This window comes from Entelurus aequoreus, linkage group LG13 (assembly GCF_033978785.1).
Source record: "Entelurus aequoreus isolate RoL-2023_Sb linkage group LG13, RoL_Eaeq_v1.1, whole genome shotgun sequence".
Lineage (NCBI taxonomy): Eukaryota > Metazoa > Chordata > Actinopteri > Syngnathiformes > Syngnathidae > Entelurus > Entelurus aequoreus.
The window spans coordinates 8,258,202-8,271,597 of NC_084743.1; the positions used below are offsets into that span (position 1 = coordinate 8,258,202).

Consider the following 13,396-nt stretch of genomic DNA (forward strand, 5'->3'; position numbering starts at 1 on the left):
CAGGACTTTAGACAACCCTGCTCTAGTCCCAGGTCTGGAAGCCATGTTGCTGTAGACTGGCGCCCTCTGAAGGTTTTGTTCCTAAAATGTTTTTTTGTAATTAGCTTTGTGACTTTATTTGCTAAATACTGTGTCTTGTAGAGAAACAAACACCTGGCGTTCTGGTCTGCATGTGGTTTCTAGTGCTAGTTAGACCTTGTTTTCTGTAGTGTGTCCCTTCTTCACAATTATATTTCTACACACAACACTCATTTGTCTTTCTTCAAGACCCACAGACTACAAACACACACTTTTACAATGTTTTAATGACTCACAATATATTACATTGGGTCTTAGTGGACATGGTAGATGACAAATCCGAAGCGCACAGTAGTGTTGTGTTGGTGTGATCCACACAACACTTGGACCGGATGTTCCATGCAATCATGTAAACTCTCTCAGCTGCAGCGTTCAATAAAGTGCAAGAAACCAAATAAAGCTATCGTGGAATGAATGTTGTCTGTCAGAACACGGTCTGGCCCGTCACAATGTGCTTGAGGTTTGAAAGGAGAGCCGAGGACTTAGGACCCAGTCAAGACTTGTAGGGAACAGACTTTGTCAACCTGACCACACACTAATAAGATGGAACTCATGTAAGGCTTTAGTGTCGTCCTGCTTGTCCCCATAACAATATTTTGCTACTGCTACCAAAATGTATTTACATACTTTTCTAAATAAAGGGGACCAATAAAAAATGTCATTATTGTCTTTATTTTAACAAAACATCTTAGGGTGCATGAAACATGTTTATTATTGTCCTTAAATAAAACAACTTGTCTTTTAGTAGTAAGTAAACAAACAAAGACTCCTAATTAGTCTGCTGACGTAACATATTGTGTCATTTATACACTTATTATTTTGTGTACTTTATGAGGGACAAACTGTAAAAAATGATTATTCATCTACTTGTTCATTTACTGTTAATATCTGCTTATTTTCTGTTTCAACATGTTCTATCTACACTTCTGTTCAAATGTAATAATCACTTATTCTTCTCTTCTTTGATACTTGACATTAGTTTAGGGTGATACCACACATTTAGGTATGGATGTGATACCAAGTAGTTACAGGATCATACATTGGTCATATTCAAAGTCCTCATGTGTCCAGGGACATATTTACTGACTTTATAAACACAATATGAATTTTAAAAACAGAAAAAAAGATTTTGTGATGATAAAAAATATTGATGTAATCATAGTGGTATCGACTAGATACGCTCTTGTACTTGGTATCATTACAGTGGATGTGAGGTGTAGATCCACCCATGGCGTTTGTTTACATTGTGACGCCGGTGAGCTATTGTATCCTCCTACGGTGTGCATGTTTAGCTATTCCTCATCCTGCAGTGATAATGATACTTGTAAGAAACTCACTTTATTTGTTGCCATGGAGGCCAGGATTAGGGATTTAGAAGTAGCTAAAACACTGTGGATGGACATTATCCGCTAGCTAGCTAGCCAAGTCGTAAAGCAGCTCTTCCTGAGGGTGTTTCAGTGTTATAACTTCACCTTTATCTTTACTTTTTACACCAAAATGTTTCCATTCTCCCTTTTCTGTTTACACACTGTGTCTGCTTGTAAGTACTCTGTGTGTGTGCGCTGCCCAACATGCTCCTCTGCTCGTAAAACCAGCAATGTCATGACGTGACGACGTGCCGACATGCCCGTTATTAATAAAAATAATAATTGGGAACTGGTACTTTTCAAACAGAGTATTGTACCGTCTTTGATTCATTAGTACCACGATACTATACTAGTTCCAGTATGCCGTACAACTCTAGTCCATTGCTAACGTTAACAGCAGAAACTAATATTATTTGATTAGAAAACTTGTCTGGACTTGACATAAAGTCCTAAGCCAGAAAAGGCTGTCATATAACGTCCTTGTTCCTTCCTCCAAACCGGATAACAAATGACGCGAAATCCAGCCAAAAGTGAGTAGATTTGAAACGGGTTTAATTTTCCTCAGTTTGGGCTGATTCGGTTGGAGCCATACTGAGACCATGGACTGGTTGGTTTGGTCTGCACCTGAGTTCTACTACTGTGTTTACCAAATCCAGAGGCATTCTTTCAAAGCGGATTGGAGGGTCTCACACAGTCGGTCTAGACAATCAAACGTGAGTAGGCCAAGTAAGATTGAGGGTGAAACGGTTTCAATCGGCACAGTGTGTGCCCAGGTTGGTTTGGTCTGCACCTGAGTTCTAAGACTGTGTTCAGCTTTGACCAAACTAACTGGTCACAAAGGGGCAGAAAAAGGTTAATTTGAAACTGATGGCTCTGTTACTACTTGTAGTCTGTGAATAAGGAGCATACGGTTGGTCAGAGAGATTCTTGAGGCTGCACTCTGACTCTGACTAGATAAGAGCATACATTGAATTGGGGGGGGATAAGATGATACCATGTCACTGACTAACAAGGACCACGGTCACCATCTGCGTCATCTAATTCTATGGTCGATTAGACAAACGGTAGATGATATCAGAGATGAAATTGAATGGAGACTAAGGTTGAAAAACGTCTGAACAACAAAATGAAACATGACTTGACCCAGCGTTGTTTACACTCCACAGAACACAGACCGGTTTGGGAGGACAACAAAGTGAATCTTGGGGAACGTATTGGAACTGACAGGTTATTGCTGTAGGGTGAGATCTTGTTTCAGCACAGTGTTTTCATTCAAGTCTGTCTCAGGGGCGCTACCACGTTGCTCAGCCACCAGGTGGCAGCATGTACACGGGAAGGGGTGACAAGCACAAACGTCTCCGTCTGTAAACTCCACAGTTATCTCCTTCACAGTCTGGTAAAAAAAACCAAGGTTCAGTCATGCTTCCCAGAAGTCACACGAGTACTGAAAATACAGCTCTTCTTCATGAAGGACAAACAGTCTTTACAATCATGGCTGGCACACAGCCCAGTTTTTTTGGTCGTCCAAGTATTTGATCTTTTTTTTTTTTTTTTTAAACTAAGTCTTCACAAGTGATTTAATGACCGTGTGGATCAGCCGCAGATTTGTTAAAAAAGTGCTATTCTCTTCAGTTCGCAGCCGCGTGTGAAGCGACTGGGATGAGAATCAGCACCTCCAAGTCCGAGTCCATGGTTCTCGCCTGGAAAAGGGTGGTGTGTCATCAGGTAGGGGAGGAGATCTTGCCCCAAGTGGAAGAGTTCAAGTACCTGGGAGTCTTGTTCACGAGTGAGGGAAGAGTAGATGGTGAGATGGACAGGCGGATCGGTGCAGCGTCTTAAGTGATGCAAGCGCTGTATCGATCCGTTGTGGTGAAGAAGGAGCTGAGCCGGAAGGCAAAGCTCTCAATTTACCGGTCGATCTACGTTCCCATCCTCACCTATGGTCATGAGCTTTGGGTTATGACCGAAAGGACAAGATCACGGGTACAAGCGGCCCAAATGAGTTTCCTCCGCCGGGTGGCGGGTCTCTCCCTTAGAGATAGGGTGAGAAGCTCTGTCATCCTGAAGGAGCTCAGAGTAAAGCTGCTGCTCCTCCACAGGGAGAGGAGCCAGATGAGGTGGTTCGGGCATCTGGTCAGGATGCCCCCCGGACGCCTCCCTGGGGAGGTGTTTAGGGCACGTCCGACCAGTAGGAGGCCACGGGGAAGACCCAGGACACGTTGGGAAGATTATGTCTCCTGGCTGGCCTGGGAACACCTCGGGATCCCCTGGAGGAGCTGGACGAAGTGTCTGGGGAGAGGGAAGTCTGGGCTTCTCTGCTTAGGCTGCTGCCCCCGCGACCCGACCTCGGATAAGTGGAAGCAAATGGATGGATGGATATTCTCTTCAAGTCGATGAGAGACTTTACTGGACTTGAGAGAAGCAGCAGCATGGTGACGCTCCAAAGTGCAGCTCTGCAGTTTGGAGCTATTTATCAAGGAGAGAAGGAAGGCAGTCTCATGAACGACTCTGGTTGGTACTGATCATGATGTTGGGCAAAGCGTTGCGTCTTTTCCTCCACGTTCCCAAGTCTCGGGCATATCGCTTTATCTGATGGAACCAGTGCTGAGTACGAGACTTGTCTGAGGCGCGGAAAACAAAGGACTCTCGCCTAATGTCGAGCACCTCAAAGGTGTCATCGCATTCCGGGTCCATGGACACCACACAGTTCCCCAGATGGATGGGCTCCCTCAACACGGCAAATTTCCCGCTGCTCTTGTCTTTGATTAGAACCAGGACTCCGTCTTGGATACTCTCTCCGCCACCCTCTTCCAGCTCAGCGCTCTGTCCCTGACCTTCCACAGTCCTCACCATCAGCAGACTCTGGACATTCTGGAACTTGAGAGCCTTGGTGCCCTTCTTCACCCACTGGCCGTCTGCCGGTTGGGATAGCTGGATCGGCCCCTCCATGACAAAGCGGGTGTTCTCCCTCGCCCAGCCCACTGTCTTCATCGACACCTCCCGCATTTCGATGTTGATCACCTCCCGGTTCTTGCGACTGTCGCGGCGGAACGAGCGGAGCGACCAGGAGACCCCGTTGCCCTCCTGCTTGGTTTTCATGTTAATGTGCTCCAGGTGGGACTCCACGCGACTCTTGGCCTCGCGCAGACGTGCAAATTCCGGGTGGTTTTCGGGAGTGACCTTGATGATTCGGCTCAGCAGAAGCGGGTACTTAGTGACCCGTTGAAGGGGTGCCATGAGGAAGGAGCGCAGGTTCATTCTACGCAGTGCCGTGTTGTCATTCTGGGAAACATCCAGGAAGATCCTGAAAGAGATAAAACACACACTGAAATTCCAAGAATGTGTCCCGGGAATACTCGGGACAGCGTGGTGAGCTTTGGCTCTGTCTAAAAATAGGAATCATTGCAGCTCTGAATAAAGAATCCTCTGAATTAGTGATAACCTCCTTTTTTTCCATTAAGAACTACACAGAACAGATGTGGTAGAAACCAGAAAAGTCTTCTATCACACGGGTCAAAAGCACATTGCACAGACCTGAGCAGTTCTTTCTCCTTCTCCAGTGCGTTGAGCATGTTGACCGAGGTGGACTGCTGCAGGCAGTATGTCTGAAAGGCCGGCAGCATGTTGACAAACTCCAGAAAGATCTCTCCGATGGACACTGTCAGCAGATCCTCGTCTCCCTGCGGTCAAATGTCAGCCGGGAGGTCATTCAACAAGCAAAGTCTTTGTCTCAGCATTTTAAGTCGAGGCTCTCTCTCTTGAGCTAGTCAAGTTCTAGATGTAGCGCCTTCAGTATCAGATCTTAGGATCAAAGTTTTGATAAGTGGGGACACCTAAACATCTCAAAAGGAAAAGCAAAGCTGGTGGCCCGAGAGCCTCACCTGGTCCAGAGCCTGGTCGATGCTGTCCTGAAGGTGCTCTGTGAAGCGGTCGTTGACGTCTATCAGCTCCTGGACATTAGCAAAGACCACCGTCAGCTGCTCAGCTGTCAGCAGACCGGCGCTCTGCATGGGGCAGAAGAACTCCTCCTTGATGATGCGCAGGTCCTCGCCGTAGCTGCTCTCCGTATTCAGGAACTCCAAAAGGGCCTCCTTGCGCTCGGTGCGCAGCTTGCAGCAACGCTCGCAGCAGCGCTCCTTGCCGGCCTCGTCCCTCCGGCCACAGTCCAGGCAAGGTCTGTGCGCGTCCCAGTTCCGGAGCGAGGCAGAGGGTCTTTTCCAGCTGCGAGACAAGCCGGGGCCGATGCCACTGTCCACTCGCTCCACCTCCGCCCCGCGACTGCGCCGCTGACGTCGGGGCTGGCTGTCCTCTTCCTCGCGCTCGTCGCTGAGGCCCACGACGCCGCTGTCTGCGCTCAGGCTGCTGATGGTGCTCCAGCGATGCTGCCTGGTCCGGGTCAGGCCCAGCCCCACCTGCCGCTCCTCACCTGGCGGCTCTGAGTGGCCACGAAGGGCTGCTGGAGCTGATAAGAGAGCGTCTGGTGACTCTCACGACAGAACTGTTTCCACCAAACAGACTTGGACACGACACGGCGACCTACTCACCGCTGTCTCGTTCTCGCCGATGGTTGTGGGCGGAGGCAGCGATCTTCATCTCCAGCTGCTTGCGCTTGGAGGCGTCGGCGGGCATGGGGTCGCTGTAGTGCGGCCGGAGACGACACTCGCGCTGCGCCTTCAGAGTCGGTGACAGCTCATAGGCGGCGTCCGAGCTGGAGCGCCTGCAGCCTCGCGCCGTGGTCTGACGGGAGAGACGTGTGTCAGTCCTGTTGCCATGGCAACATGTATGATGTCTCCACTACCCTGCCATTGCTACACAATTCCTCCCCGACAGCAATCCAAATCTCGCATCTAGACGGCGCGCTAAGGTCATGTGACACGAGGTCACGTGACAAGGCCAGACATCTCATTGGGAGACGTCCCTGAAGCAAACGCTTATCTGAATTCCTCAACACGCTGCGTCGCTCCACAAGAATTCATCTCAGCAGCTCTGAGGGTTAATCACATTTTATGCCCAGCTGCCAGGGGGGGGGGGGGGGTCTCTTAAAGAGACAGGAGCCAGAGGAGACATCTTACTTTTACTCCAGTGCAGCTGGACTCACCAGTTCTCGTGAGGTCTTTGGGCAGGTTAGAAGCTGCCCAGTTGCTAACTAAATGTACCACAGATGTCATTTTTTGACCACAGGGAACTCCACTGTTGTTTTGGAATGTTGCCCATCATACACAATCAATATGTAAGACAAGAATGCATGTGTTTTTCTTTTTTTAATGCATTCTAACTAGTAAAATACAGCAAGTAAGAGGTGGCTACCAATGCAGATAATGAGAGTACACTATTGAGTCCATAAAGCCTCTAAAAAACATCCAAAAAGCACCAACAATACTCAATTTACATGTCATGACCTGAATATTAACAAGTATTAACCATATTGTATTATAAGCGCTAACGCAGAGGAACTACTTTTAGAGCGCTAACTAGCTTATGCTGCTATATTGACAAATTGAGCTGCTGCATGGCCTCTGAGTTGGTGAAAGTTAATTCTGGATGTCTCTCACCTGGATAGTAGAAGGTTGTGGACATAAACCCACAGGTTGGTCAACTTTGACATCCAACTTAGACCCGGAGATGGCCAGAAAGACGTGAAAAAATGCTCGTTTTTTAAAACACTTTTGTGAGGATGATGATGAATTGTTGATGTAAATGGGAAGATATAAACATCCCATCAGTCTTTATCCCAGTGAGAGCAGACATTGTACAGTAAATTATTGTTTTATTATGTTTGTGTATCTTGTTTGGCACTTAGCAATACTGCTACATGATGCTTAGTGTTTGACCAAAGCTGCATCTGTTTAGCATCTAAAACTTGTAGATCATACTCTTTATATTCAGGCTCAAAAAAGATGTTTCTGGATCATCATTTGTCCCAAAGTAGTCTTTGTTGTCTCTCATCAAGTCTGCCATGATTAGTAGTCTTGTTGTTGTTGAAGGGAAAGTGAGCGTTGTGATGTGTCTGTGACATTAATACTTAAAATGATCAAAATATGTAAATATGACATGTTATTATGAATGTTACTAGATACTACATCAATAGTTACAGCTGGATGTTTTTTAGAGCGCTTTATAGGCGCAATAGAGCAACTACCTTTAGCTCCATTGTTAGCTCGGTTTTGTACCATTTAGAATGCATACAAAAAGAAAAAGGTGTGTTCTTGTCTTACACAAGGAGTGTGAATGATAGGTACAATTCCCAAAAAAGTGCAGTACCCCTGAAAAGAAGTTACACCCCTCAACTATAGGGCCCCGAGGTATTACTGTAGGGCCCCGAGGTATTGATGCCTGAGTTAAACTGCTTGGAGAAGTGGCACTGTGTTGACATGGTTCTGTTAAAAATAGGGGCTAACAGTAGTATTAAAAATGGTGGCTAACAGCTAGCGTGAAATGAAGTTTAGCACCATGACAAGCAGGGCAAATGAAGTTTAGCACCATGACAAGCAGGGCAAATGAAGTTTAGCACCATGACAAGCAGGGCAAATGAAGTTAGCACCATGACAAGCAGGGCAAATGAAGTTAGCACCATGACAAGCAGGGCAAATGAAGTTTAGCACCATGACAAGCAGGGCAAATGAAGTTAGCACCATGACAAGCAGGGCAAATGAAGTTTAGCACCATGACAAGCAGGGCAAATGAAGTTTAGCACCTTGACAAGCAGGGCAAATGAAGTTTAGCACCATGACAAGCAGGGCAAATGAAGTTTAGCACCATGACAAGCAGGGCAAATGAAGTTTAGCACCATGACAAGCAGGGCAAATGAAGTTTAGCACCTTGACAAGCAGGGCAAATGAAGTTTAGCACCATGACAAGCAGGGCAAATGAAGTTTAGCACCATGACAAGCAGGGCAAATGAAGTTAGCACCATGACAAGCAGGGCAAATGAAGTTTAGCACCATGACAAGCAGGGCAAATGAAGTTTAGCACCTTGACAAGCAGGGCAAATGAAGTTTAGCACCTTGACAATGAAGTTTAGCACCATGACAAGCAGGGCAAATGAAGTTTAGCACCATGACAAGCAGGGCAAATGAAGTTTAGCACCATGACAAGCAGGGCAAATGAAGTTAGCACCATGACAAGCAGGGCAAATGAAGTTAGCACCATGACAAGCAGGGCAAATGTGTTTATCTTGGACTTCCTGTCTGCAGCAACATAGTAGTAGTTGTTGTGTCACATAGCGATGGCAGCGTTGAAAATGATGCGGATTAGAGGATGACATAATGCAGCTGTAGAGCGCCAACATGTCGGCAGCACACGCTCACCTTCTTCCATCCCCGCTGCTGATGCTGCTGATGCTGCTGCTGGCCAGTATTTAGTTGCAGTGTTAGCAGCAATGTGTTAGCAGCAATAATCCTCTGCTGGTAGCATCATCAACATGTCACTTCTCTGCATGGACACATGCCTCTCTCTCTCTCTCTCTCTCTCTCTCTCTCTCTCTCTCTCTCTCTCTCTCTCTCTCTCTCTCTCTCTCTCTCTCTGTCGCACTCCCTCCTCTCCTTCACATTACCCTTCCTCGTCCCCTTCCTCATCTCCTTCCTCGTCCCCTTCCTCATCTCCTTCCTCGTCTCCTTCACATTACCCTTCCTCATCCCCTTCCTCGTCCCCTTCCTCATCTCCTTCCTCATTCCCTTCCTCGTCCCCTTCCTCATCTCCTTCCTCGTCTCCTTCCTTGTCTCCTTCCTGGTTTCCTTCCTCATCTCCTTCCTCGTCTCCTTCACATTCCCCTTCCTCGTCTCCTTCCTCGTCCCTTTCCTTGTCTCCTTCCCTGCCATGTGAGGTGTGAAAGAAGAAAATGTCATCCTTACACATTCTGCCTCCTCTTCTCCCGCTGCCGTCTCCTCGCCAACCTCCACTCCTCCGCGGGCCGTGGTCGGCGTGGTTGCCATGGCAACGGCGGGGGGCTGGGGGCCGGCGTGGGGGTCAGCTGACAGCCTGACGGGGGCCTCGGAGGAGATCTCTGCACTGCAGCTGGGAGGGGAGGGGAGGGGGGGAGTCAAACCAGGGATTCTTTACGTCACACTCAAGACCAGATGTACCTCATTTTATGTGGCCCCCCCCATGTCATTTAATGTGGCCCTCTATCTCATTTTATGTGGCCCCCCCATGTCATTTAATGTGGCCCCCCCATGTCATTTAAAGTGGCCCTCTATCTCATTTTATGTGGCCCCCCCATGTCATTTAATGTGGCCCCCCCATGTCATTTAATGTGGCCCTCTATCTCATTTTATGTGGCCCCCCCATGTCATTTAATCTGGCCCTCTATCTCATTTTATGTGGCCCCCCCATGTCATTTAATGTGGCCCTCTATCTCATTTTATGTGGCCCCCCATGTCATTTAATGTGGCCCTCTATCTCATTGTATGTGGCCCCCCCCCATGTCATTACAGTGGCCCTCTATCTCATTTTATGTGGCCCCCCCATGTCATTTAATGTGGCCCTCTATCTCATTTTATGTGGCCCCCCCATGTCATTTAATGTGGCCCCCCCATGTCATTTAAAGTGGCCCTCTATCTCATTTTATGGAGCCCCCCATGTCAATTACTGTGGCCCGCTATCTCATTTTATGTGGCCCCCCCATGTCATTTATTGTGGCCCTCTATCTCATTTTATGTGCCCCCCATGTCATTTAATGTGGCCCTCTATCTCATTTTATGTGGCCCCCCCATGTCATTTAATGTGGCCCCCCCATGTCATTTAACGTGGCCCTCTATCTCATTTTATGTGGCCCCCCATGTCATTTAATGTGGCCCTCTATCTCATTTTATGTGGCCCCCCCATGTCATTTATTGTGGCCCTCTATCTCATTTTATGTGGCCCCCCCATGTCATTTAAAGTGGCCCTCTGTCTCATTTTAAGTGGCCCCCCCATGTCATTTAATGTGGCCCTCTATCTCATTTAATGTTGCCCCCCATGTCATTTAATGTGGCCCTCTATCTCATTTTATGTAGCCCCCCCATGTCATTTAATGTGGCCCGCTATCTCATTTTATGTAGCCCCCCCATGTCATTTAACGTGGCCCGCTATCTCGTTTTATGTAGCCCCCCATGTCATTTAAAGTGGCCCTCTATCTCATTTTATGTGGCCCCCCCATGTCATTTAATGTGGCCCTCTATCTCATTTTATGTAGCCCCCCCATGTCATTTAATGTTGCCCATTACATCATTTTATGTAGCCCCATGTCATTTAATGTGGCCTGCTATCTCATTTTATGTAGCCCCCCCATGTCATTTAATGTGGCCCACTATCTCGTTTTATGTAGCCCCCCCATGTCATTTAATGTGGCCCGCTATCTCGTTTTATGTAGCCCCCCCATGTCATTTAATGTGGCCCGCTATCTCATTTTATGTAGCCCCCCCATGTCATTTAATGTGGCCCTCTATCTCATTTTATATAGCCCCCCATGTCATTTAATGTTGCCCATTACATCATTTTATGTAGCCCCCACATGTCATTTAATGTGGCCCGCTACATCATTTTATGTAGCCCCCCCATGTCATTTAATGTGGCCCGCTATCTCATTTTATGTAGCCCCCCATGTCATTTAATGTGGCCCGCTATCTCATTTTATGTAGCCCCCCATGTCATTTAAGGTGGCCCGCTATCTCATTTTATGTAGCCCTCCCCCCCATGTCATTTAATGTGGCCCGCTACATCATTTAATGTGGCCCGCTACCTCATTTTATGTAGCCCCCCATGTCATTTAATGTGGCCCGCTATCTCATTTTATGTAGCCCTCCCCCATGTCATTTAACGTGGCCCGCTACATCATTTAAAGTGGCCCGCTATCTCATTTTATGTAGCCCCCCATGTCATTAATGTGGCCCGCTATCTCATTTTATGTAGCCCTCCCCCCCATGTCATTTAATGTGGCCTGCTATCTCATTTTATGTAGCCCCCCATGTCATTTAAATTGGCCCGCTATCTCATTTTATGTAGCCCTCCCCCCCATGTCATTTAATGTGGCCCGCTATCTCATTTTATGTAGCCCCCCATGTCATTTAAAGTGGCCCGCTATCTCATTTTATGTAGCCCTCCCCCCCATGTCATTTAATGTGGCCCGCTATCTCATTTTATGTAGCTCCCCATGTCATTTAATGTGGCCCGCTATCTCATTTTATGTAGCCCCCCCATGTCCTTTAATGTGGCCCGCTATCTCATTTTATGATATAACACACATGATATCACACACAAGTAAACACTCTGCTTGTATCGCACATGATATCACACACAAGTAAACTGCCTGTATCACACACAAGTAAACACTCTGCAGGACTGCTTGTATCGCACATGATATCACACACAAGTAAACACTGCAGGACTGCTTGTATCGCACATGATATCACACACAAACACTCTGCAGGACTGCTTGTATCGCACATGATATCACACACACAAGTAAACACTCTGCTTGTATCGCACATGATATCACACACAACACTTTGCAGGACTGCTTGTATCGCACATGATATCACACACAAGTAAACACTGCAGGACTGCTTGTATCGCACATGATATCACACACAAAAACTCTGCAGGACTGCTTGTATCGCACATGATATCACACACAAGTAAACAATCTGCAGGACTGCTTGTATCGCACATGATATCACACACAAGTAAACACTGCAGGACTGCTTGTATCACACAAGATATCACACACAAGTAAACACTCTGCAGGACTGCTTGTATCGCACATGATATCACACACAAGTAAACAATCTGCAGGACTGCTTGTATCGCACATGATATCACACACAAGTAAACACTGCAGGACTGCTTGTATCACACATGATATCACACACAAGTAAACACTGCAGGACTGCTTGTATCACACATGATATCACACACAAGTAAACACTGCAGGACTGCTTGTATCACACATGATATCATACACAAACACTCTGCAGGACTGCTTGTATCACACATGATATCCCACACAAGTAAACACTCTGCAGGACTGCTTGTATCGCACATGATATCACACACAAGTAAACACTCTGCAGGACTGCTTGTATCGCACATGATATCACACACAAGTAAACACTCTGCAGGACTGCTTGTATCGCACATGATATCACACACAAGTAAACACTCTGCAGGACTGCTTGTATCACACATGATATCACACACAAGTAAACACTCTGCAGGACTGCTTGTATCACACATGATATCACACACAAGTAAACACTCTGCAGGACTGCTTGTATAGCACATGATATCACACACAAGTAAACACTGCAGGACTGCTTGTATCACACATGATATCACACACAGGTAAACAATCTGCAGTACTTGACTAAAGTCTTCTACTCAGGATTTTCCTAGTCCGATCTGACTGGTCTCACAAATGTTTGAGCCAAAGTTGCCACTAAGGACAACAGTTGTTTGTACAGTATGCTAGCATGTTTGCTGGCATTAGCTCAGCTGATGAGGATTTCCAGGGATCTCAGAAGGCTAAAACCCTCACATAAACACACACATCAGAGATTGGATGGTCTGGTGAGGTCTTCGGATCGTCACCGCTCGGTTGACTTGGGCTTTGGCGTAGCGCCGAGAAGACGATGAAAGTTGACTAGAAGAAGTAAATGTCTGTAGGGAGGAAGTCTTCCTACCCCAGCAGAATGATCAACGCTACAAGTGCAGCCCGCTCCGGGCGTTCTAGTCTGGTGGAAACACCTACCCCATCTCCTAACATCCTCCCAACAAAGACCTCGGGTACTCAACTCACCTCCCTTCCACGGAGGGACTCAGGCGGGTTCAATGGCCGACTATTCGACTGTGAGGTTGATTGTGGAATCAGTCTGGAATTTGAATAGTCAACTATTCTAACACACCCCTACCTGGATCTGTCTGAATACTTTCAAAGGGTTAACTACTAAAGCACACCTGCTCTTTTTCCCCTCCTT

General features: G+C 47.0%; 1 protein-coding gene across 3 annotated transcripts in view; it reads right to left on the minus strand.

The window, feature by feature from the left end:
- Positions 1 to 293: 293 nt before the first annotated feature.
- si:dkey-91i10.2 (uncharacterized protein LOC555224 homolog) overlaps positions 294 to 13,396 on the minus strand; it is a 32,736-nt gene continuing 19,633 nt past the window's right edge. For all 3 annotated transcript variants that reach the window (XM_062067371.1, XM_062067372.1, XM_062067370.1), the window contains 5 exons: positions 9,296 to 9,458; positions 5,990 to 6,182; positions 5,327 to 5,907; positions 4,980 to 5,125; positions 294 to 4,749 (listed from right to left, as the gene is read on the minus strand). In XM_062067371.1, coding sequence (XP_061923355.1) covers positions 3,942 to 4,749; positions 4,980 to 5,125; positions 5,327 to 5,907; positions 5,990 to 6,182; positions 9,296 to 9,458 — 1,891 coding nt within the window. In that variant the 3' untranslated portion in view covers positions 294 to 3,941. The remainder of the gene's footprint in view (positions 4,750 to 4,979; positions 5,126 to 5,326; positions 5,908 to 5,989; positions 6,183 to 9,295; positions 9,459 to 13,396) is intronic.